The sequence below is a fragment of the Monodelphis domestica genome, chromosome 3 (genome assembly GCF_027887165.1).
Source record: "Monodelphis domestica isolate mMonDom1 chromosome 3, mMonDom1.pri, whole genome shotgun sequence".
Classification (NCBI taxonomy): Eukaryota; Metazoa; Chordata; class Mammalia; order Didelphimorphia; family Didelphidae; genus Monodelphis; species Monodelphis domestica.
Genome location: NC_077229.1, coordinates 480,737,681 through 480,763,539, shown reverse-complemented (window position 1 = coordinate 480,763,539; position 25,859 = coordinate 480,737,681). Strand labels below are relative to the sequence as shown.

General features: G+C 33.4%; 1 protein-coding gene across 4 annotated transcripts in view; it reads left to right on the top strand.

Moving 5' to 3' along the window:
• Nucleotides 1-25,859, top strand: part of LOC100010760 (fibrillin-2) — a 170,558-nt gene that overhangs the window by 137,461 nt on the left and 7,238 nt on the right. For 3 of the 4 annotated variants that reach the window (XM_056824700.1, XM_016431337.2, XM_056824702.1), the window contains 3 exons: nt 4,979-5,086; nt 8,851-8,970; nt 12,549-12,780. In XM_056824700.1, the coding sequence (XP_056680678.1) occupies nt 4,979-5,086; nt 8,851-8,970; nt 12,549-12,780 (460 nt within the window). The remainder of the gene's footprint in view (nt 1-4,978; nt 5,087-8,850; nt 8,971-12,548; nt 12,781-25,859) is intronic. The other variant, XM_056824701.1, reaches the window with a different exon arrangement.

The window sequence follows — 25,859 nt, the reverse complement described above, 5'->3', positions numbered from 1 at the left end:
TGTAAACCATTTTTTCATATTAGTCATTTAATGAAAGAGATCTCAAACAAAAAATGAAGAAAGTAAAATAGAGTATATTTTGGTCAGTATTCAGACTCCCTCAGTTCTTTCTTTGGAGGTAGATGGCATTTTTCATAATGAGTTCGTGTGATTATCTTGGATCACTTTATTATTGAGAATACGTACATTCAATTGTTCATCAAAAAATATTCCTATTACTGCGAACAATGTTCACATGGTTCATCTCATTTCACTTTGCATTAGTTTATGTAAGTCTTCCAGAGTTTTTCTGATTTCATCCTTGCCATTTCTTATAATACAAATAGTATTCCATTATAATCATATACAACAATGTGTTCAGACATTAACTTTAGAATAATCACTTTTGCACCTAAGTAGAGAATTAAGAATTGGAAGAGATTTGAAGCAGGGAAATTGGATAAAATCTTATTTTAATATCATAGAGAAGATACATAGAAGAATGAAAAGCAATGTCACAAAAATCTAGTACTGCCAAGTATAGTAATTAGGGATTTTTTTTCTGTAATTGATGATAAGCTGATTAGTTTCCTGATAACTCATGAACATCTACAGTCAAATACTATTCTCAGCATGAAAGTTTTTTTTTTGTTTATTTCAGCAGAAAGGTAGGACTTCATTTCACCTAGTTATACAACTATCTAGATTTAAATTTAAAAACCAATAATACTAAACCATTGTCCTCTCTGATTTTGCAGCATAGTGAAAAGAGGATTGGACTGGAAATTAAGATTGCTAAAATATTGTTATTGATCTTTAAAAGATCTTGTAAGATGTCAGTATGGTATAATGGAAAGAGGTTTGGCTGTTTATAGAATAAGAGTACCTGAACCTTAGTCCAAGCTCTGCCATTTAATATCCATTAAGAGCAAATCACTTAGCTTCTCTTGGGTCCATTTTTCTCATCAATAAAGTTGGACTAGACTAGGTTTCTATGGCTCTGTTTTTATGATCTTAAGATGAGACAGGACCACGTGTCCAGATTTGAGAGAGATATTAGTGTCTCAAAAACTATTTGCTTTAATTCTTTTTTTTTTGAACTAAAATGTAAAGAACATTTATTTTTTCTCCCCATTTGAATTAGTTTATTTAGTCATTTTAGAACATTATTCCTTGGGTTACAATAATCACATTATTTTCCTCCCTCCCCTCCACCCACCCTTCCTGCAGCCAATGCGTAATTTTGTTGGGTACTACTTGTGTCCTCGATCAGAACCTATTTGAATGATGTTGTTTGCACGAGGATGTTCATTTAGAGTCTATATACCCAACTATACACCTTCAATCCATGTATTCAAGTAGTTGTTTTTCATCTGTGTTTTTACTCCCACAGTGTTTCTCCTCTGAAGGTAGATAGTGTTCTTTCTCATAGATTCCTCCAAGTTGTTCAGGATCACTGCATTGTCATTAATGGAGAAGTCCGTTACGTTTGATACACACAGTGTATCAGTCTCTGTGTACAATGTTCTCCTGGTTCTGCTCCTCTCACTCTGCATCAATTCCTGGAGGTTGTTCCAGTTCCCATGGAATTCCTCCACTTTATTATTCCTTTGAGAACAATAGTATTCCATCACCAACATATAACACCATTTGTTCAGCCATTCCCAATTGAAGGGCATCCCCTCGTTTTCCAATTTTTTTTTGCCATCACAAATAGTACTTCTATTGTGACAAGGAAATCACTTTAAAAGATTGATATATATTAATTTAAGGTCGCCAAGGAATTCAGCTATGTAATTCCTAAATGAAAACTCAAGTCAGCAGTCAACCTTATATGGAGTTTTTAATTACAAACAGGAGGAAGAAAGGTAAAAGGTATTAGAGAGAGAGAGAGAGAGAGAGAGAGAGAGAGAGAGAGAGAGAGAGAGAGAGAGAGAGAGAGAAAGGGGAGAGAAGGGAATAGGGCTTAAATACCCCCTCTGTTTAGGCTGGGCCAAAAGGCCCAAGCCCTTAGATAGCTGAGGCAAAGAAAAGAGATCAGTCCCTATCACTCACATGACCAAAATGGAGAAACAGTCTCAGGGGCCTCCACCTCCAGCCTCCTTCAGAGCCAAACTTCTCAGAGCACAACCTCTCAGAGCAAAACCTCTCCCCCCCCCCCAGTCCTCAGACCCCGCTATCTTTAAGGAAACCATCTAATTTCCCTCCCCTCAGTTCTCACATCTACCAATCACTGTCCATGTCTTCCCTGTGCCTATGGTGGCTCTAGCTTAACCCAGGACCGCCCAGAGGTCTGCCCCTTTGCACATGTCTGTTGAAGGTCATATTCTCAAATAATTAAATCTTGATCCTTGCTGCAGCCCTTCCTAAATCCTTTTACTCTGAGTAGGGTGGAGATTGTAGTTTCAAGACCTGGTTCTGTCATTCCAAGTATCTCTATTATATCAATTCTAAAATCAATCTTAAGCATAGGTCAAAGCCCTTTCCATTGTTCAGCAAAAGGTTTCTGTCCTAAAGCAGTCCCAAGTAGGGAGGAGAAGGATCCTCCCATGCCAAGGGGGTTCACATTCCAATAGAGTTTTTACTATCAGTAGGAAATTTTTTCCAAGTATGAAACTTTCCAATGGTGAAATTTCCAATATTCACAAGTCTAAGAAATTTCAAGGTTTACACTATGAATATTCTTGTATAAGTCTTTTCCCCTTATGATCTCTTTGGTGTATATACCCAGTAGTGGTATACCTGGATCAAAGAGCAGACAGTCTATTAGTGCCCTTTGGGCATAGTTATTTGCTTTAATTCAAGAATCCATTATTGAAGGGACAATCTACAAGTTTTCCTAAAGGAAAGACAGAATGACCTCAGGAGCCAATTAAAGACAGACTAATTTATAGGTTATAGTTCTTCCTTTCATCACTTCTAGTTCAACAGAATAAAGAGTAGATCAGATAATTTTACAGACATAGTTTAATTATATATAAGCAAAATATTTGGCAATCTCTCATGCTGTCTTTGGGATAAGAAGTACAAATATGGGCCAGACAATAGTATAGTTAGGCTAATGCCAGTTTGAATGTCTGAAGTAGACCCCCAAGGTCCTTAGTCTTCCAGTGAAGGGGAATATAACTATATAATTAAAATAAGATGAAGTTGTATAATTATAAATGTAAAGTTTTATATTTGAGTTAAAAAAAAAAACAAACTTTGGAAGTATAGTTCCTAAGTGTCAATTCTTGTGAAATGTATCACTAACATTCTATGATTCTATAGCTCTTACTTTATTTGGTTTATATGTGTCATTCTTGCCATTTCTGATTTTGTCAGTATTGACAGTAGAATTTTGATGTTGTCTTCTAAATTAGAACATAAATTACTTGAGAATAAGGATTTGAATTCCTAGCTTCTAGAACAATGCTTTGTGACATGAAGACAATAAATGTTTACTGATAAATTTAAGAAACTTAATAACCTGTGAACCATTTTGAAATTCCATCATTTGGCCCAGAGATTTTTTTTAATTTTCTCTTTTGATTCAAAGCTGATAATAGATGAATGCTGAAAATAGTTACTTTTAGGTGGTTTCTCAAGATCGTAGAACCATCTAGAATACTGATCAATAATAGAATTATTCTGTTGTTACTGATTCTTGAGTTCTCCTCTTTATAGACCCTATTTTACAGTACTTGCATTTATAATTTTTTTGAGAATTATGAAAAATTTTAAGGATGTTTAACAGGTTAGTTAGCAAATAAGAATAATAAGAATTCCCCTTTTCAAGGTAGGATTGACCACATGTTATGTTCTAGAATTTCAGAGTTGTAATAATTAGAAGTAATCTAGTTGAAATCATTTCTAATTAATAATCTCTACAAAACACCTAAGAAGTTTTTACTTAATGATTTCCACTGAAGCAATTCCATTCCATTTTTAGATAGTTCTCATTGTTTAAGAATGTTTTGTATCAAACCTAAATTTAATTATCTGTTCATTAGTTGTGCCATTTGGAGCTATGGAAAACTTAGAAAATATCCCTCCTTTATTTATATGTACATATACAAATCCATACATAGGGAAAATAGTTTAGAAAAGAGTAGAGGTTTTCCATTCTGAATAATTTCTGTTTTATGTATCTTTAAAAGTAGTTTTAAAATAAAGGAAAAAGTAAATGTGAAAGAGTAACTCCGTCATTTGCTTTTTTTTTTCTCACTTACTTTTTTTTAAACACTTACCTTTGTATTGGTTCCAAGGCAAAAGAGAATTAAGGGCTAGGCAATGAAGATTAGTTAACTTGTTCAAGGTCACACAGCTAGGAAGTGTCTGAGGCCCTATTTGAACCTAGCACCTCCAATCTCTGGTGTTGGTTCTCAATTCACTGAGCCACCTTGCTACCTCCATCATTTACTTATTAAAATACTGCCTTCCACTCCCATACACTGGATAATAATCAGTAAGTCATTTACACTGACTGAGAGTATCTAGCTCAATATTTGGGTTAAGACTTCCATCAGTGTCCAAATTCTGTTGGATCCTTATTTGAAACTTCCCTAGAAAAGAATATAATAATGAGCAATATATTTCGTATTTAAGTGCTTGGTTCACTGCTAGAAAGAACTATGCCTTTTGGATAGTTTCTTAGCAGCCTAGCTATGTTGTCTGTGACCTTTCTTGTTCCAAGCAAGATAAATATTGTTTGCTTGTTTGGATTGAACTGTGAAAATAAATCTTTAATTCAATTAAGTCCAAGTATTTATTTAGTGCTAGACACTGTCCTGAGAGTTGAGGTTGCCATTAATACAATTGCCATTTGTATTTCTGTATAGTAGGTAGGAGGAAAGTAACTACTTACTCAATACAAATGGAAGTTTATAAAACTTTTAGTGAAATGTGGATCAAACACTATGATGCAAATATGCACTTGCTTTTAGCTTAGTGAGAAAGGAAAGGATATTTGACCAGAAGACTTTTGTCAAGTTTAACAGCAATGTCTTGTTACTTTCAGACCTTGGTGAATGTCAACCCAAACAACAAAACTGTCAGTTCCTCTGTATTAATACCCTGGGAGATTTCACATGCAAATGCTCACCTGAATTCACATATATGAGTCATGGTAAGAAAATTTCACATATGTAAGGGAATTTTACTTTTTTGTTACTTTTAATACAACTACATTTAATAATAAACATTTTTCTATTTTCCCTCTATTTTTCTTAATCCAGGAGAGCTATTATTAATAAATCAAATCTTTTGATATTTTATAATAAGTATATATTTATTATATAATAATAAGATATAATAAAATTTCAAAAAAAAGTGGTCATTTGCCAAAGGAAAAGGGGTGGGAAGAGGGAGTTAACAAAATCCACTTACAGTAAGCATTTTCCAAGAAGTTACTTTGTGTTGCTTTCTAGTTGTAACCTCGTTTATTTATTACAGGCTCAGTATAATCACGAACACATTAAAGAATTGATTCCTCCAATGTTAAAAGATAAAAGATGTTAAATTTCTTCTATAATCTATAATCTTTAATCTGTTCTATAGCAATCCAATATATTAAGTTTTCAACTCCCTTAAAATTCACTTTATCCTAACACTTTATTTCCTTAATTAAACTTGAATTTATATAAAAAGGAACTGTGTGTCAGTATATAGACACATGCCTTTTCTTAGAATGGAATTTTTCTTCCTAGTCTGTATAATAAGTAGGTGACACAGTTGATAGAGGACCAGGCCTAAAGTCAGGAAGACTCATTTCCCTGGGTTTAAATGTGGCCTCAGACATAAGTTGTGTGACCGTGGGCAAGTCACTTACCAGTGCCTCAATTTTCTCATCTGTAATATGAGCTAAAGAAGGTAAGGCAAATCACTCTAGTATCTTTGACAAGAAACTTCAAATGGAATCACAAAGTTCATGACTGAACAATAACAAAAACCTAAATCTTATAAACTCATTTGTCACAATTTTATTTTAATATTTCTTTTTCCTTCCTAGAAAACAATGAGTGTGGGTATCAACCGTTGCTTTGTGAAATGAGGGGAATCTGTCATAATATTCCTGGAAGCTTCAGTTGTGAATGTCAGAGAGGATTCTCTCTTGATTCCATTGGTTTGAAATGTGGATGTAAATGTTGAGTTCAGCAGTTAAACAGCCATTTATTTAGTTCCTATTATGTAATAAGTATGAGATAGGAAGAGTGGATGGATGGAGAGAGAAAGCATTTACCAGATGCTTATTATGAACCAGGTACTACACTAAGACTTAAAAGCAAGACAACAAGATAGTCATTAATCTCAAGGTGCTTAACGTTCTAGTGGGTGGAAAGAATAGGTAAATGGATGCTGAAAACCTGAAGGAAATAGAGAAGCTCTCCATAAATGAAAAAGTACCTAGTAATGTGGAGATTGCTAGAGTGAGATTTAGATCTAGAAGTGAAATGAGCAAACCTCATATCCACTAAGAGAATGGGCCTCACCATAGAAAGAAATATTTAAAATAGCTTTGCGGTCTCTTAGTGTGTTAGCCGCTAAGTCCTGTGTGATCCTTATGGGAGCCCCCCTATATCTGAAGCTCCTCTTCTTGGCTTCTTGTAGGATTTTCTCCTTTTCTTGGAAGCTCTTGAATTTGGCAATTACATTCCTAGGGGTTGTCTTTTGGGGATTTAGTATAGAGGGTGTTCTATGAACCCTTTCCATTTCTATTTTGCCCCCTTGCTACAGAAGGTGTGGGCAATTTTCTTTTATAATCTCCTGTAGAATAACATCGAGTTTATTGTTTATATCTGGTTTTTCTGGGAGACCGATAATTTGGAGGTTGTCTCTTCTTCCTCTGTTTTCCAAGTCTGTAACCTTTTCAGTGAGATATTTTATGTTTTCTTCTAATTCATTAATTTTTGGGGTTTGCTTTATTGATTCTTGCTGTTTTATGATCTCACTTTCTTCGAGTTGCTTAATTCTGGTCGTTAGGGACTGGTTTTGCTTTTCAACTTTGTCTGCCCTTCTATTGGATGCTTCCAGCTCTTTTTCCAATTGAGCAGTCTTATCTATCAGACTGCTGATCTCTTTCTCCCATATTTCTTTCCAGGTTTCCATCTTTTGGGTAAGTTCCAGTTTGAGATCTTCCAGAGCTTGTTGATAGTTTCCATTTTGGGAGGCATGTTCTGATTTTTTTTTTGGATTTCCTCCTCATTCTCTTCTTTACCTTGGGTACTTCCACCATAAAAGTTTTCAATAGTCACCTTTTTCCGTTTCTTCCTGGAGGCTTGATTTTGGGCCATGTGAGCCATCCCTTTGGTGGTTTTATTCCCCTTTCCTTTTTGGTCTGGGGTCTGGGTGATATGGGCGGGTTTTCTGTGAATTTAGGTTGCCTCAGACTAGTTCTTCCCAGCCTCCGAGGTTTCTTAGAGCTCTGCTCCCCTGATCACAGCCAAACTGCCCAGGTGTTCAGCTCCTCCCAGATAATGCTCTGTGCAACCGCCCCAAGTACGGCTCACTGGGTCCCCTGTGCTCAGCGCAGGATTCTCCCGTGAAACCGACCTGAGACATTTTTTCCTGGCAGTCCCCAGATCCCAAGCTGTCCCAGTGAGTGCTCCGGTAGCTCACTCTGGTTTGGTGGGGGAAGTGTGTGGGGGGGAAGGGCGGCTCAGTTCACATTTCTGTGCAAGCTTTTCCTCCTTCTTATTATAGTGTGGAAATGTTCAAACCCCACGTACCTTCACCTCTGTGGGGTACTGGGGAGTACTGGGGAGTCCTTCTGTTCCTCCAAAGGTGATTTTCATGCTCCTTTGATGTAGTCTATTTCATTCGGTGCCAGGGAGAGGAAGCGTGTGGCGTCTAGATTGCAACCATGATCATCTCTACTGTTTTTAAGAGAAATCAATGTTGTATTTTTGTCAGAATCTTTTTTTCCCATCTATTGAGATGATCATGTGATTTTTATTGATTTTGTTATCAATATGGTCAACTATGCTGATAGTTTCCCTAATAACGAATCAACCCTGCACTCCTGGTATAAATCCCACCTGGTAATAGTGAATCATCCTTGTGACATATTGCTGTAATGTCCTTGCTACTATTTATATTAAGTATTTCTATTCTAATTGTTCTACTGAAGAAGAAATTGATGATAATTTTTAATTGTATTCCAGATTTTTAGATTACTCTGAATTTAAAAGTATTCTGAATTTATAGCTACTTACTGCATGTGGCCCTTATAACCATCACCATTTGATACTATTTATTGATTATCCCTTTTGTTATAGAATAGATTTATTTCATTCCTAACAATTTACAAAATTTTAGCTTTTATTCTAAATAGTGACTGTATTAGTGTGAGATAAAAAATAGCTCTTTATAGATATTCATATATATTTAACATAGGTCACATGAAACATATGTAACTACATAAATATATATTAATATGCCCAAGATTAATTCTAATTCATATTGTTTCTAAATAAAATGTTTAAATATACTAATGAAACTGACATCTAATTGTTGTAGAATTTTGTTCAATAAGTTTGTGGACTTTGGTATTTGTGTCTTCTTAAAGTAAAATTCACATGGTAATTATTTTCAAAAGTGATAATATATTTAATAAAGATATATTTGACTAAATAACAAAATTGACAAAATTTTGTTGCTACAAATGACAAAAAAATCATACTTTATAAGTTTATAGACTAGACAAGAATGGAATGTTTAGTATATATGAGTATCTTCCTTAATGTTACCATAATTAGATTTTTTTTAAAAACCAGTGCCTTAGTTTTATCAAAAAATAATGATAAATTAATTACTGTCAGATTTTGTTTTCAATTTAATGTGAGAACATTAGGTGAAAAACAAAATATTAATATTACTGGATTGTTTTTGCAGATGTGGATGAATGTGATGGAAACCATAGGTGCCAGCATAGCTGCCAAAACATCCTCCAAGGTTACAAGTGTGGTTGTCCACAAGGATATATTCAACATTATCAATGGAATCAGTGTGTTGGTAAGAGCATAATTCCTTTAGAGATATTGAATATTGCTGCTTCAAATAAGAATCTTTTCTAAAGGTTCTTATTTTTTTGTGAAATGGACTCCTTTGTAAGTCCAGTAAAGCCTTCTCGTGATACTATTTTAAATGCACAAAATAAAATAAATGGGATTATAAAGGATAACATTTGTACTAAAATACATTTACTAAAGTATTTTAATATATTCACAGACATAGATTAAGAACCCTCATACTACATAATTCTTGACCAGTTGATATAATAAATAGGAAGTCAAAGTTTAAAATATAGAATTGTATTTATTCTCTGTTAAGTATATTAACTATTTTAATTTACATTGCAACACTATGTCATCATTGAATTTTGCTACAAATGGTTGTCTCCTTCCATTAAAAAATTGAAAGTAATTTAGTCTGATACTGAGAATTATCTAGGTCCTCTCTTTCAAACACAAACACCTATCCTTTAAAATAACAGAATATAAAATATTAACGTAGAAGTATAATTGGTATTTAATTCCAACAAACACTATTGGCAATGTCAAAAAAATGGAAAATTTTCTAACATTGATGATTATTCAGCTTTGTTTCCTAAATTGAAGATGTATATGTAAAGGCTGCTTTTAAGGAATATTTTTAAGGAATAGGACATGGAACATCATTTTTATTTTAAATATTTATAATTTTGTGAGTTATCTAGAAGACAATTAATAGAGTCCATCATTTTGCAACCTGGAAAATCAGAAAATGGCATACTTAAAGAACGAACAAAATGGCAATGTGGTGATTAAACAATGGAAAATTTCCTTGTCTTACCAACCAAGTTGAATTTAGTCCACATTCCTGGTTAATACTTAGTATTAAAAGAACCCCAACAACTTACCTACTGTCTTAGAATCAGTAATGTGAATTGGTTCCAAGCAGAAGAGAGGTAAGAGCTAGGCAATGGAAGTGAAATGACTTGCCCAGAGTCAAACAGCTAGAGTGTCTGAGACCAGATTTGTACATAAGACCTCTTGTCTCTAGGCTTGGCTCTCAATCCACTGAGCTACTCAGCTGTCCCCAATACTTAGTAATAAGCAAAATTAATGGATTTTATTTCATTTGTTGGTGGATTTCTCAAAATTCTATCAATAAGTCTTTCAACAAGCATTTTATTAAGCATCTTCATGACAGACACAAAGGTTTTGTGATACCAGAAACAGAACAGAACAATCTATGTTCCAATAGTAGTTCATAAATTGAGAAGACATTTCAATGTCAAATACCTTCTATGAAAGTCAGAATGATGTATGTTCTTATTTCATGGCTAGTCATTTGAGAAGAACTTGTGCTACATATACTCTATTGCCAAGAATAGAAGATTTGAATAACCAAGTCCTTTGAAAGTCCTCAATTGCAATCCTCAAATGCAGTCCCTAAATAAAGATACAATGTGGTTTTGTAAAATATATAACAGTATCAGGAAACCTAGGATGTTTGTCACTTTGGGGAGGTTACTTAATCTTATTAAGCTTCAATATCCTTGCCTCTAAATGGGAGAAAATAATACTTTTGTGACCTATTTCATAATGTTGTTGAGAGGAAAGTGTTTTGCAATCCCTTTAGAATACTAGAAAAATGTCAGTTAATTTTTATTTATGGATAAATACAAAAATGTGAATTATCTGACTAAAATGAAAGGTTAAAGACATAATTTTTAAGGAATTATTGAAGGAACATTTGGAGAGTTGAGAATCAAACTATAGACATGCTGAAATATATCAATGAACACTTAAGTGATACATGGCCTCAAGGTTAAGAACTCCAACTCTAGGTGCTAATTTATGGATTAATTCAGCAATCATTTTTTAAGCATTTAATATGTTCAAGATGTGATGTTAGGTGCTGGAAGAATACAAAAATGAGAAACAGCTCCTCCTCTCAGAAATTAAGTTGGAATAGCAATTTTTATATATTCAGGTATAGATTCATATATAATGACACAATTCAAACACCATAATCTCAGTTTTGACAACATTTTTTATAGTCACTAAACAGTTAAATGATGTTAAATGTTTGAAAATTTCTGTTTCTATTTTACAATATGCCATGATGATGTTGAAGAATAATATACAACTAAATAGTTCATGGCAATACAGCTTAAACCATTATTTTAATAAACATACTTGAAATGTTTTCTTTTAAAATTTATAAAGCATTTTCTTAAAATAGTATATTTAAGGCTAATTACCATAATCAGTTTATTGACATGATGATTTAACCACATACTTCAACATTTCTGAAACATTCTTTAGCATTGTTTCAAAATTAGCATGATCACCATTAGTTCATTTTTATTGAAATGTGTCTGATGAATATTCCAGGTTAGAAAATCCAGGTATAAGATTTAGTAATAGCACAGTGTAGTTACACAAGTAGAAAGTGTACTTTGGGAGAGCCCAGTGCTAATGCCATTAAATATAATAGTAAATGTATTTCTGTTCAGTATAATTTCTTTAAAAAAAAAAGCACTACCTTAAATGCAGTCAGAAAATATTCTGTACTCTATAGAGGTGTCTTCTATTCTCTTTGAATCTCTATTCAAAACAGACTTTTTTAGAAATTATATTTACTCTTTTACTAACTAGATCCTTTACTCAGGAACTTTATTGTCTGTTTCCATCCATATTCTAAGACACCTTTTCAATTAGATAATCAATTCCAATGGAAAAATTCTAAATTTTCTGTTTAAGCTTTTGGAAATCACAGGCTATCAGTATATAGCTGCATATGGACCAATTGCAACATATGAAAAATAATTTGTACAAATATACTATTTTAAATAAGCATTTTAGCACTCAACATAAATACTCGTAAATTACAAAGAATTTCATGAAGGTGAGTTTTCCTCAGGCTGAAACTATGATTATAATAATTACCAGAAGCAGGCAAACTACATAGTGCATATTCTGTATCACTTGTACAATTAAGTATAGAATCATAGTGTCCAAAGTAGTCAAACTGTGAGCCTATTATAGACATATTAATAAAATATAAAATAACTCCTTTTTTTGGCTAATGCATCATCATTGTGATGTTAGTAGTCTTTAAAAAAGCTACACATTACTATGTTTTCATGAGCTCAGCTAAGAAGGATGTCCTTTCCATAAAACTGATTTTTAAGAAGGTAAAACAATATTAAGAAAATAGTTTTAGATTATTTATCTTCATTCAGTTTCTAAGTCTTTTACATTGCTTCTCCCTACAGAGTGAAAGAGTATTTCTGTCAGAAAGGAAATAAAAATTGAAGTAGTTATAGTTTAAGAGTAATTATTCAATAATTAAATATTTAACTCTTTCAGAGAGATGTAACATTTCATATACATATATATAGCTTGCAAATAAATCATAAAATATAAAGGGCATTCATGTCAAAACCTCACTGTTAGAGTTTTTCAACTTCTTAAATCTTCATGGTCTTGGAAATACATGAAATAAAATTCTCCTATTATTTTAAAATTCTAAAGGCTTTGGGAAGTTTTAGTTCTATCTATATTATGTTCCTGAATAACAATCCTCTGTTTTCCAAATAGATGAGAATGAGTGCACCAATCCTAATACTTGTGACTCTGCCTCCTGCTACAATACTCTTGGAACTTACAAGTGTGCTTGTCCATCTGGATTCTCTTTTGACCAGTTTTCCAGCGAATGCCATGATGTGAATGAATGTTCATCAACAAACAACCCATGCAATTTTGGTTGTTCCAACAATGAAGGTGGTTATCTCTGTGGCTCTCCACCTGGGTACTACAGAGTCGGACAAGGGTGAGATAATCCCATCAACAACATTAAGATTTTTGTATTCTGCCTTCTATATGATGCTAAAAAAGAGACACTACTTATTGTGTGAAAAATTGTCCTAATACTAATGATGATAAGCAACCTGTTATTCGTATTATGAGCAAGGGAGGGTGTGGAGAATGGCAGAGTAAGAAAGTATCAGCCAGGTTGATGTACAAAAGGGACTCTATATGTCCTAAGATTACTATAATAGATGCAAAAGCCTGGAAGAAATCCTGAAATGCTAGTTGATTAGACTCTGGCAATGCCACTGATTGGGTTAACACCCCACCACTGTGATGAAACTGCTTCTGTGAATTTAAGAAATAAATGGGACAAGCAGTGCCTACATGAAACTGACATGATGATCATCCTGACATAAAGGACCTGCGCTGTCCTTCTTATTCTGGTACCCCACGAAGGCAAGCTACATTGGAAGAAATACAAAATACACCTGACTGATATGCTTCAGTACAGATGACACTGGCTATAAAAGCACATAAAGCACAGGTTTGCATGAAATATCTATATTATTCTCTACTACTATATCATAGCAAAATGGAAAGAGATCTCACCAATTATAGACCTCACGCTTCTTTTATCACTCCTGTTCTCACAACTATATATTATGACCAGTGCAAGTCAATCATAGAAAGTAGCTTCATTAAAAAAAAGAAAGTAACTTCATGTATAATCCTATGTAAATTGGTGCAAAAGATAAAATAAAAGTTGTTAAAAATTAGGAGAGAAAAGTTTGAAGATTCCAGTCATTGAAAAGTGCAGATACCAGAATTTTTACCTAATGATGAAATAGATGACATAACAGTACCAACATATGAATTGATTTGGGGAGGGAAGAATACTTAGACAAGAATTCTGAAAATCTCTAAATTTAAAAGCACGAGTCCAAACTGGCAGATCATTTTTTTCACAATGGAGTTATTTTAAAAATCTGATACCTTCATGAACAAACACATTCTCTAATAGTATTTGACAGAAAGTACAAAAATGTTTCATCAGTATATGTTATGGTCTTTGTCAGGGTAAGATAGATAAGACGAAAGCTGGATCTAACAAAGAATACTCTTAAAGAGAGAAACCAGATATTGGCATGATAGAAGCAATTGACAGATCTATTGAATATCTGTAGAAATCTGCAATGGCAAACTATTCTAGTAAGGAAGACTACATCAATATCTAGTTGGCACATGCAACAGAAAACTTGAAAGTCATATCACCCATAAAGCCAACAAAATAGAAGCCTTTGGCAAAATATCCAAAAAAAAAAACAACAGAAACTAAATTCCTTAGCAATTGAAAACAGAAAGACTAAATGTTTAAAATCTTATCAGGCAGTAGAGCAGCACAGAGAAACAAAAGTAAACAATTTAATATAAATTAAGAACTTTACTTCAGAGACTTGAGAAATAAATTGGAAATAAGAGGGCACACCTGAAGGATAAGGAAAATTTCTGGTGTATATGATCACAAGAAATTCATCAGGCAAGTTGAATCATGAGAAATAGAAAATTTGTGCATTGTTAGTATAATGAACAACAAGCAATTATATCAACTGAAGAAAGTTTATAAAGGCAATTCTGGACCAGGTCTTTGCCACAAAATTGCAAAAGGGTAATCCTTAAGCAGCTGGGACATAGTGATCTAAATAAGGAAATGATAGAAACTTCAAAACATTGCTTCAGGCCATAAAATTTAGCACCTTCTAAATACCAAGAAAGAAAGAACCTGATCACAAGAATTCTACATCAGAAGAATATTATCTTACATCTTCTGACAGATGATAAATCCTCATACTACAAATATAGGCTTTAAAATATACTATCAGATATCATAGAATAATCACAGACTGAACATAGTATTACTATCACTGTCATAACTTTGGGCTGTAAAAAATTGAGAATAGCATTTTAATAAATGCATTCATACCAAATACTCAATCTTTAAGATACATAGAAAGAAAAGATCTTTGGGCTTCACTGAATAAGATACCACCTACCCCTAGGTTCTACTTCAAGGGATGACCTAAATTGTCTGATATCCCTCAAAGGATTTCTCTCCACTGAAGAGTCTGACCTCAGTGGTTACTATGTTGTTCTTATCCCTCTCCCAGTAATCCTGTATCTCCTGTTGCTTATGTAAAATATCACTCTTATCCCTCAGCCCTATACACTCCAACCCTATGTCCTCATAGTCTTGCCATCACCTATGAGTATTTTGCTTCTATGTTTATGAACTCTGAAATTCCCTTATCTGATAAAAATCTAATATAATTCTATTTTTCTCCTATGTCTTATGATCTCTAATCTTATTCGTCACCCTCCTCCACCATGCTGCCTGTCCCTTATATTGTGCCATCTGAAATGTCTGATCCAAAAAGAACAACTTCTTTTCCTCTTAAACCTCTTTCTCTGGCCTTCATTAAGATCTTGCTTATTCCTACTGACACCATTTATCTTACCACCTTTTATCATAATGTATATTACTGGCATATACTGTTATGATCCATTTTATAGTTGCAGCTAGGTATCCAAGTGTATAGACTTTCAGGTTTGAAGTCAGGAAAACTCATCTTCCTGGCCTCTGACACTTTAGCTGTGTAACCCTGGGCAAATCACTTAATCCTGTTTGCCTCCATTTCTTCATTTGTCAAATGAACTAGAGAACAAAATAGCAAACCATTCTAGTACTTTTGCAAAAATAAAATCAGGTGACAAAAAGATTTGACTGATATGACTGAACAACAAAAATCTATTTCACACTGCTGACTGTCATACACCTCTCAAATTACTAGTTGTGGTGGTGTTGGGGCAGGGGGTTCGGAATATTCCTAGCTCTTCACTTGCTACTCTAAAACTCAACTATCTTCACTAAGCAAAGAGGAAGTCTTTTGAGGTTTACACCATACACATTTATCAGCTAATCTAAATCCTTTTGATTTCTATAATCTTCTATAATTCCACCTTTCCCTTCCTTATGATTCCTAAACTCTTCATTGATACTATGACTATTCATGACTCTTTCCCACTATTCTTTCCCTACCTCAATTCTTTGGTGAACCAGTTCAACTTTACACTCAAACCTTCTTGTCTTTTCATTGATAGTGTCTTGTTAGACCCCTAGGCTAAATTCCTCTAATCTTTCCTCCTTACTCACATGCTATTGAACAGACTTGGAGGAAGTCAGGAAATTAGCTGATGGAGTGCACTACACATTAATGTTATTTAATCTCAATTGATTTTATTCACTTCAGGGCTATTCCAAACCTTCCATGACATTCCTCTCCTAAGGGTATTCTTAGCTGAGGATTTTGCCTCACATTTCCCTATAAAAACAAAGACCATTCACTGAGAGTTCACATCATCTGGACATTTTCTATTGCTATATCTTTCTTTATTCTTGTTTCTAGTGAAGAAGTGTCCTTGCTCTTACCAAGGCCAAATAATTTGAATTCAACTTTGATTCCATCTCATCCTATCTACACCAGCAGATGGACCCTTTTCTCTCCTCTTCAATTGTCTAACTTTTGGGTCCTTCCCTGCCACCTACGAACTTGTCCATGTTTACTCCATTCCTAAAAAACACCTTCATTAGATCTTACCTTTCCTGCTATCATCTTCCCTTTCATGGTTAAACTTCTTTAGAAAGCCATTGCAATTGTCTTTATTTACTCTTCTCTCAATTCTAAACCCTTATACAATCTGATTTCTGACCATTTCATTCAACTGAAAAGGTCCTCTCTAAAGTAACTAATAATTTCTTAATTGCCAGATCTAATGGCCTTTTCTTCATTTTCATGCTTCTTGACATCTCTGTAGTACCAGATGCTGTGACTACTTTTTCTCTATTTCTTCATGACTTAGGTCTCTACTGGTATTCCTATTGTGAATTTTAAAAGTCTCCATCTTGGTCTAGCACCCAAAAATTGTGCACACCCACACTACTCGGGCATGGCTAGTCAATGACAAATCAGAAATAACTAACTGCCCACCTGGGCTGTCCTAAGCCAAGCTAGAGCCAACCATTGGATTTGTGAGACACAGGAAGTGAGGTAGGGAACAGCCTCTGGAATTCGCGCACTTCCTGTGTCTCACAAATCCAATGGTTGGCTCTAGCTTGGCTTAGGACAGCCCAGGTGGGCAGTTAGTTATTTCTGATTTGTCATTGACTAGCGCATGCCCGAGTAGTGTGGGTGTGCACAATTTTTGGGTGCTAGACCAAGATGGAGACTTTTAAAATTCACACTATCTGCTGCTTTTCAATCTCTTTTTCTTGTTCCATACATTTGTCGGGGGTGGTGGTGGTGAATAATCTTCGAAAGTTGTATAGCCAAGCATTCTTATCTTTTAACTCTATATTATCTTGCTTGGCAATCTTATTATCTCTCATAGATTCAATTATATCTAGAAAGATGACTCTAAGCCTAAATCTTTCTAGAGCTCTAGTCCCACATAGCTGGTTACCTTTTATTATAACAGCCTTCTAATTGCTTCAAGTTTTTTTCCTCATTCTAATCCTTCTCTTCAGTTGTCAAGGTGATTTTTCCTTTTAAAATTATTCATATGAATAAGAAAGAGTAGATGCCTCATCAGTTAACAAGCATTTCCTAATGGCTAAATGTTGTGTTTAGAGCTGGGAATACAAAGAAAAAAGAAAAATCATACTTGTTTTCAAGGAACTTACATTTTAATGAGAATGTACATTGATTTGAAGAACACGTGACAAAGCTGTGTATATGGCTATAATGGAATGTAATGACACTATAAAATATAAATATGAAAATTTTTTCTATTTTTAATTCAATCTTATTTTCACATCTATCTCATTCCCTTCTTCCACTCATTCTACTTTACCCTCTGTCTGATTTAAAAATATCTGGGTAATTTTAAAAATAATTTCTTGAAATTTAATGTCTAGGTTTTTTTTATTGTTGTTCATGGTTTTCAAGTAGTTCTATGCTTCTTAAATTATCTCTCCTTTATCTTCCAGGTCAATTAGTTTTATGATTAGATATTTCCCATTTTCTTTTCTTTTGTCTTTTTCACACTTGGAATTCATTTTATTATTTCTTAATATCTTATGGAGTATTAGCTTCCAGTTAGTCAATTGTAATTTTCAAGGAATTCTTTTCTTTAATAATTTAATTATTTGTGAAATCTATTTAAAAACCCCATTTTAAAAGGTTATATTTCATGAATTTCATAAATATTTCATAGTTTAATGCCTTCTTGTTTGACATTTTGTTCATAGCCTTGAGTTAGTTTTAATTCACTATTATATCAAGATTTAATATATCTCAATTTTCAAAGTGGATTATGATTTATTTACATTATTTCATTCAGAAAAAAATTGAGAAAAATTATGACTAGAGAAAATACTGTGTTAGATGTTCTTCCTTATAAAGAACAATGTCTAGGGGGCAGCTGGGTGGCTCAGTGGATTGAGAGTCAGGCCTAGAGAATGGAGGTCCTAGGTTCAAATCTGGCCTCAGACACTTCCCAGCTGTGTGACCCTGGGCAAGTCACTTGACCCCCATTGCCTAGCCCTTACCACTCTTCTGCCTTGAAGCCAATACACAGTATTGACTCCAAGATGGAAGATAAGGGTTTAAAAAAAATGTCTAGGAAAGCACTCTTAAAAGAGCACTATGCAAAAATAAGGCAGAAATAATAAAAATATTTGGAACTAATTCTCCTGTAAAATCTTGAAAAAAAATCCTTGTTTCCATATAAGAAATTGCTTTTAAGTTATATACTTCTTCTGCTCTTGTTTCAGTAAGAGAGTTCCCACTGGCATATAATATGATCTTTTATTCCTCTTAGACAACTTTCAGTTGAACCTATAGTAGTATAATTATTTAGGAATTAAAGTTCTATTTAAGTGGCTATGCTTTTACAATCCATTAGTAAAAGTCACTGAAGATTGGTTAACTAAGACAGAAGGTAGTTGGTATAGGCTTCTATTAAGCACTTGACTAAAGTTTTTTAAAAAGGGAAAGCGGGAGGGGAAATATCCTAAAGTTCAAGTTTAAAATAAAATATATCTTCTCATACTTACATGCTCGTCATTGAGGAGTCGCTAAATCTACTCCAGAAAAGAATTAATTTCAAATTATTATTCTGAATGGAAAATATTTTTTTCCACCTAACAGCAAAGTACTTGTTGGAAAGCTATAAAATCTTCAACACTAAATGCTTATGATGAAGTTGGTTGACAGTTCTTTTAATTTCCTTGAGTCTCATGTCTATTTTCTTTTCTTTTAAATGTTCTTTTTAGATCAACTAAAAGTAAGTCAACCAATAGACTAATTGGGGAAAGGTTGAAGATAAAAGAATATTATTGTACCCTCCAAAAATGGAGTTCAGATAAACTTAGGAAGAACAAACAAAATATACATAATGATAGCAATTCAAATCCAAACTTGACCACAAAGGAGTTGAAAAAAATGTTCCTATAGAGGAAGCATGGTTGAACTAGCTTGTTTCAATCCCCATGCCAATCCCACCACAACTGGTAGCCTTAGCCCTTCACAGGTTCCCTTGTCCTGTACCCACCACAGAAGGGCACTGCAATGGGGGCCTGCAGATTGGCAGGAAGGTGGTGGGTTCACTGTGAGAGGTCCCTGCCACCAGCTCAGGAGCTACGGAAGTTAGGGAATGGTGTATATGATATCTTCATGATGTTAAATGAACTAAATGTCCACTTGATTCAAATATAGCCTGAAACACTTCTGAACCAACTCTTCCCAAAAGATTATATATTATTCTTGAAAATTAACCACAAAAAATCAGTCTCAATCAATCCCAAATGGATCTGTACCTAAACCTCTCACTACAGACAAAATGTCATAGAAATGGGAAGTTCTGTGAATGCTTTTTCCCACCAAATGGAGGGGGGACACTATAATAGTGGAAGAACTGTTTCAGGAATTTAACAGAAGAGCCAGTGCTCTTCAGTTCACAGCAGCAAATAACTCTGAATACTGCCCTCCTGTTTCTCAGTATAAAAAAGATCAGACACTTTGAATATGTTAAATCTAGTAGTTCATTCAGTGCACTTAAAATGGTATTCTTTTATATGCACTGACGCAGAGAAGCTAGACATCAAGATCTTGGTGTTTTTTAATGGGTCTAAATGCCAAGAATAGTCATAGCATCTTAGCTAAAATAACATAGCATAACAATAGGGGTTATGATTGAAGAGCTGAAGAAAAACACATTGGCAAAGGCAGCTTTTAACAAGTATCTGAAGTCTATGACCACACACTTCACCAGTTCACCTGAAGAAGGTTTCTAAAGAAAAACACTTTCATTGACAAACAGCAAGGAAATCAGGACTCTTACTGAGCTTCTTAATAAATAAGATAAAACAGGGCAGCATGAATATTATTCACAATCTTGTCTGTCTGGTCTTTAAACTGCTATTCATGGACCTCTCTGAGCTCAGGGGTTCAGTGTCCCACTGGTGCACAAGTGTACTCAATCTCTGGATGCTTTCCACAAAAAGATCTTTGTAATATGAAGCCAGAAAATATTTTAAAACAGGATACTACCAAGGTTATTGATTTGGAATCCAGCCATTTTGAGGACCAGGAACATACATTGTCTCATTTCTATAGAAGAACAGAGATCATCTTAGAAAGTTGATATGCCTATTGCTGTCTGGAGCTTTGGCAGCATTCTCATAAAACTTTTGAGAAGTTTGCCTCTCTCTTCTTTGGATAGGAAGCCTTTCTTCCTTGAATGAAGGAGTTTCTGGGTATGCCTCCTCCAAGACTTCTCTAGCAAACTAAGTATGTAAAGTGCTTTATCAGTTCCAAGAGTCTGCCTCTGATCTTGTGCAAAGTCCTCAAGGCAACAAAAATCTGAATGATAGTACTACAAAGATGTGAGAACAGCTTGTTTATAGAATTCTTAAAAAGATATCTTCACCTGACTCTAACTTGGATCTTAAGACAACCTTAATTTATATTAGTAAATCTCTCACTACAGACAAAATGTCATAGAAACGGGATGTTCTGTGAATGCTTTTTCCAGTGATTGGGTTCCAAATTGTTTCCAGGCACTATCATAGCCAACAAACTTACAATTAAATGTCAGAAACTAATGTCAATACATTGTGCTGCTCAAATTCATCAGCTAGTAAAGATTGTTCTTTTTGGAAACATACATGTGATATTTTTAATGATCCTTGAAAGTCTGCAAATTGGAAGCCTTATTTTTGCTAGACAAGATTTTTTTCAGACCAAACTTTGTATACACATGGAAACAAATTTTTCATGGACTAATTTACCTTGTTTCAGCTACATTGGGGTACCTTTTAAGTTACTTTTTATAGATCAGTGGAGAGACAGAGAGAGTCAGAGAGAGAATGTACTTCCTTTCATAGAAGAGATTAGTGACCGCTGATGTGAAATGTTACATTTACTCTCAGACTTTGTCAATGTTTTGGGTCTTAGAGTGTTATTTTGCTTTCTAACCCTTGCTCTAAAGGAACATATAGTGGAAAGCAGAAAACTGAAAGGAGGATAATTGGAAATGAATGTAATGTTTCACAGTAAGAAAAAATTGAGAGTAGCTTCCTCTATCCTAAATCTCACCAAGTTTCAACAATTACCATTAACTTTTATAAACTTAGCAAATGGGATATTATCAGATTGAATAGTGATTTTTTTAAAACTTCCCACTGTACATACAAACTAAATATTGAAGGGAAAAAACTTTTAACAGAAATAACATAATTTCCACAAAGAAAAAGGTCAACATTATAAACTGTATATTGTCTGATGGAAGTGCTTTTAGTGTTATTGATATCATTTGTGCTGCCCAATGAATAAAATCATTTTGGGGGATCAAGTTAATGAAATGAGCAAAATATACAAAAGAAGGCAGAAAGTGTATGTATGTCCCAAGTCAACTTCATTCTCAAAATCATGAAACTCAAGCTCAACTAACAGCAAGAACAAACTCTATGATGACTAACTTTCAGGATATCAACTTTTTAAAAAATTAATATAATTCTGATCAGTGAAAACAGCATTTTTGTAATATATTCTGAACAATTACATAGAAGGGATAATAATTACTAGTACTTGTAGTCATAATGATGAATTTTTTGTTAGCCTTGATGAGATATCCTGTTTCTATAGTTGAGAAATGCATTGTAGTAAACAAAAATGCTCTGAATTCCTCTAATCTATGGGCTAAGATTTAAATACATTTTGTAAAAATCTATATATTTTTTTCTTCTTCTAAGACCTCTACTACATCTAAGAGCTTTTCTGTTATAATAAGGAATAGGATAATTGATATTTTAATAAGGCATGAGTTAATAATTTTTTGTGAGTTCTTCTGGTTAAGTACAATATAAAAGATTTATTGTCACAACTAGTGACATATTCCAAAGGCCATTTACCAGTCAATAATCATGGAAGGTGAAGGAGAATTGTTATTAGTGAGTCTCTGTCAGGCTCTGCTCTCCTTCTAAACTTGCTTATGTTGATAGAAAGGAGTTAATTTCCTTCAATAAGGTTTTCCAAGGTATTAATTCTCTTTTCACATCTTTCTTCCCTAGCTCACATTTCTTTTCCTATTTTTTCTTCTACTTTTCTCATTTGGTCTTTAAGATCATTTTTAGCTGTATTTTTAAAAACTCTTCCTTTAGCTCTTTTAGGAACTCTTTTTGGATTTGTTTCCTACCTGCTTTAATTTTTTTCTTTATTTTTAATAAGGTTTTATCTTCTGATTCTTAACATAATCAGTTTTCCCCAGTATTTTCCCCCTCTCCCACAAATAGGATTTCTAGAGGAAAAATAAGTCAGCACAACTGACTTAAACATTGAAAACATAACAAAAATGTAACAACTGTGCACCACTTATATCTATGAAGGTCTTTGCATAAGTCTTCATTTGAATCATATTTGACTTTTATAATTTTGTTTCATTCACTTTTGAATTTTTGTTATATGGTTGTTTGTTCTATTTTCATCATTATAGTTATAGAGTATATTGTTTTCTTCTCTCTGCTTAATTCATTCTTAACCAGTTCATGTCAATTCATACTTCTCTGTCATGTAAATCATTTCTTATAGCACAGTAATATTTCATCACATACATATGCCACAATTTGTTCAACCATTCTCAAATTAATAAATATCTCCTTTGATTCCAGTTCTTCACTGTCACAAAAAGTTCTGCTATAAATACTTTGGTGTACATGAGGACTTAATTTTTTATAGTTTCCTTGAGGTATAAGACCCAAAATGTAGTCTGGAAGCTCAAAGCTTATGGACATCTTAATCAATTGATTTCCATAATTCTAAATTGCTTTTCCAAAATGTCTTTGCCAATACACAGCTCCATCAACAGTGTATTAGTGTACCTCTTCTTCCACAATCCCTCCAATATTGACTATTATCATTTTTGTTATTGTTGTTCATTTACGGGATGTGAAATGTGACCTCAGAATTATTTTGATTTGCATTTCTCTTATTACTAGTGACTTTTAAAATATTTTATGTAATTATGACTACTTTGCAATTTTTATAGAATTTTGTATCATTTGACATAATTATATTGCCATTTGTATTATTTATTACTTATGTATTATTTATTAATATGGTTATTATGCATGCAAACATACTTATTTATGTATCTTGAATTCCAAACCCTTATCAGAGAAATTTAATACAACGATTTTTCCCATTCAACTATTTCACTTCTTATTCTAAGTGTATTAATTTTATCTGTGTAGAAGCTCTTCAATTTCAAGTAATCAATTATCTATTTTATCTTGAATAATTGTCTTGCCTTCGTGTTTGATAAAGAATGTCTCCTATCCATCACTGTTAAATGAATATGATCTGTTTCTTTTCTAAAATTTTTATAGTATGACCGTTAATCACTAAACATTTAGAGTGTATTGTGCAGTGTTGTGTCAGACGCTGGTTTGAGCTTAATTTCTACCAGCTGAATTCCTAGTTTTTCCAGCAGTTTTGATAAAATAGGGAGTTTTCCCCTACGTAATTAATGCTTTTCACTTTATCAAACTTTGGGTTATTGAGTTCTGTTGTTCCTACATCTCCCTTGAGTACTCTGTTCCATTGATCTATTTTTAAAGAGCAGATAGTTTTGCTGACTCTTGCTTTATAACATAGTTTAAGGTCTGGAAGTGCTAATCCCCCCTTTATCCTATTTTTTTCATCATTTCCCTTAACAGTCTAGGTATTTTGTTTTCCAAATGAATTTTGTTATCAGTCTTTGTAAAGTATCCTCTTAGTTTTTTGATTTGCAGAGCATTAAAAGTGTATATTCATTTGGATAATATTACCATTTTTATTTTTTTGACGTATAGGTACTGAATATTCTTCCAGATATTTATGTTGTTCCTTAATTCTTTAAAGAATGATTTTCATTTGAATCCATATCAGTCTTTTGTTTGGGGAGGTAGATACCCAGATATTATATCTTATTCCTTTGTGTAGTTGTTTGGAAGAGGATTTCCCTTTCTATGATTGCTTCTTGTGTCTTGTTATTATTATATATGCTTTCTGTTTAGTTTTGAGGATTTATGTTATAGCCTGAAACTTACTGAAGTTATTGTTTCAGTTAGTTATGTCTGTTGATTCCCTGGGTTTATTATCTCTATGCCTATACTTTTTGGGGGGCTTTTAGCATAAAAGAGTGCTGTACTTTTGTCAAAGGCTTTGTTTGTATCTATTGAGGAGATCATGTGATTTGGAATGTTTTAGATTTTAATATGATGAATTAATGTTAATCCATTTCCCTAAGATTAAATCATTCTTTCATTCCTGGTATAAATCTTCCTTGATGATAATGAATGATTTATTGTATTAATTGCTGTAGTGCTTTTCATAGGTTTTGGTATGAAAATTTCCAGGAAATATTCATTAGTGGTATTTCTTTGCTTTAAGAATGAAAACTTTTGCCTCAAAAGAATTTAGGGATATTTTTTTCTCATTTTTAAGAAGAATTCATGAAATAAAGATAATGATTTTTATTTCAGTCACTTCCTCCCTTCCCTATACTACAGAAGATATCATTTGGTGATGTATATATTGATTGTCTTTTGTGTTTTATCAGTTCATTCTCTGCAGATTCATAAGTTATTCTTCAAATGCATAATCTGTCATTGTGTATAACATTATTTTAGTTCTACTCGTCTTTATTATATCATGTAGTTCTTTCCAAGTTTGTAAAAATTAATCTGCTATTTTTTTAAAATGACTGATAGAATTCTCCTTTGAATCCATCAGATCCAAAGGCCTTTTTGGGTTTTTTTCACCTAGTCCCTTTGAAGCAAGATCTATTTCCTTTTCTGAGACTAAGTTGTTTAAGATATCTAGTCTGCTAGTAGTTTGTGTATTTCATATTTTTGAGAATATTCCTCTATTTCTTTTATGTTATCAGTTTTGTTAATATATATGTGCACATAATATTCCCTTCATTCTTTTTATTTCTTCTGGTTTTGCTATCTTTTTATTTTGTTCACTTGCCATTTTATTGATTTGATTTTCTGCCTTTATTAGTATTAGGTAAGAGTTGATCAATTTTATTACACTTTTCAAAGAATGAACTTTTTGTCTTATTTATCATTTCTGTGCTATGTTTTTTCTTTATTTATTTCCAGTCAACCATCTCCATTCAAGGTGTTTTTTCTAAAAAGTAATTCTGACCAGGTTCAATGAGATTCAATGATTCCCAATTACCACCACTGAACCACCCCGCTGCCCCCTCTTCTATGTACTCTTCATTCCAACAACACTGGCCTACTTGCAGTTCTTTAAAAAAGACACTATATCTCCTGTCTTTGCACTTTTGTATTAGCTTTACCCTCCATTAGAATGTAATATTCCATCTTTTTTCTTAGCTTATATGATTTCCTTCAAAGTGCTACTAAAATCCATCTACTCTGGGAAACTTTTCCCAGTACTCAGAGTTGCTCATTTCTTTTCCTTTCCCTTTTTCTTTTTGTTCAGTTGTTCAGTTGTATCCAACTCTTTGTGGCTCCATGAACCATAACACATC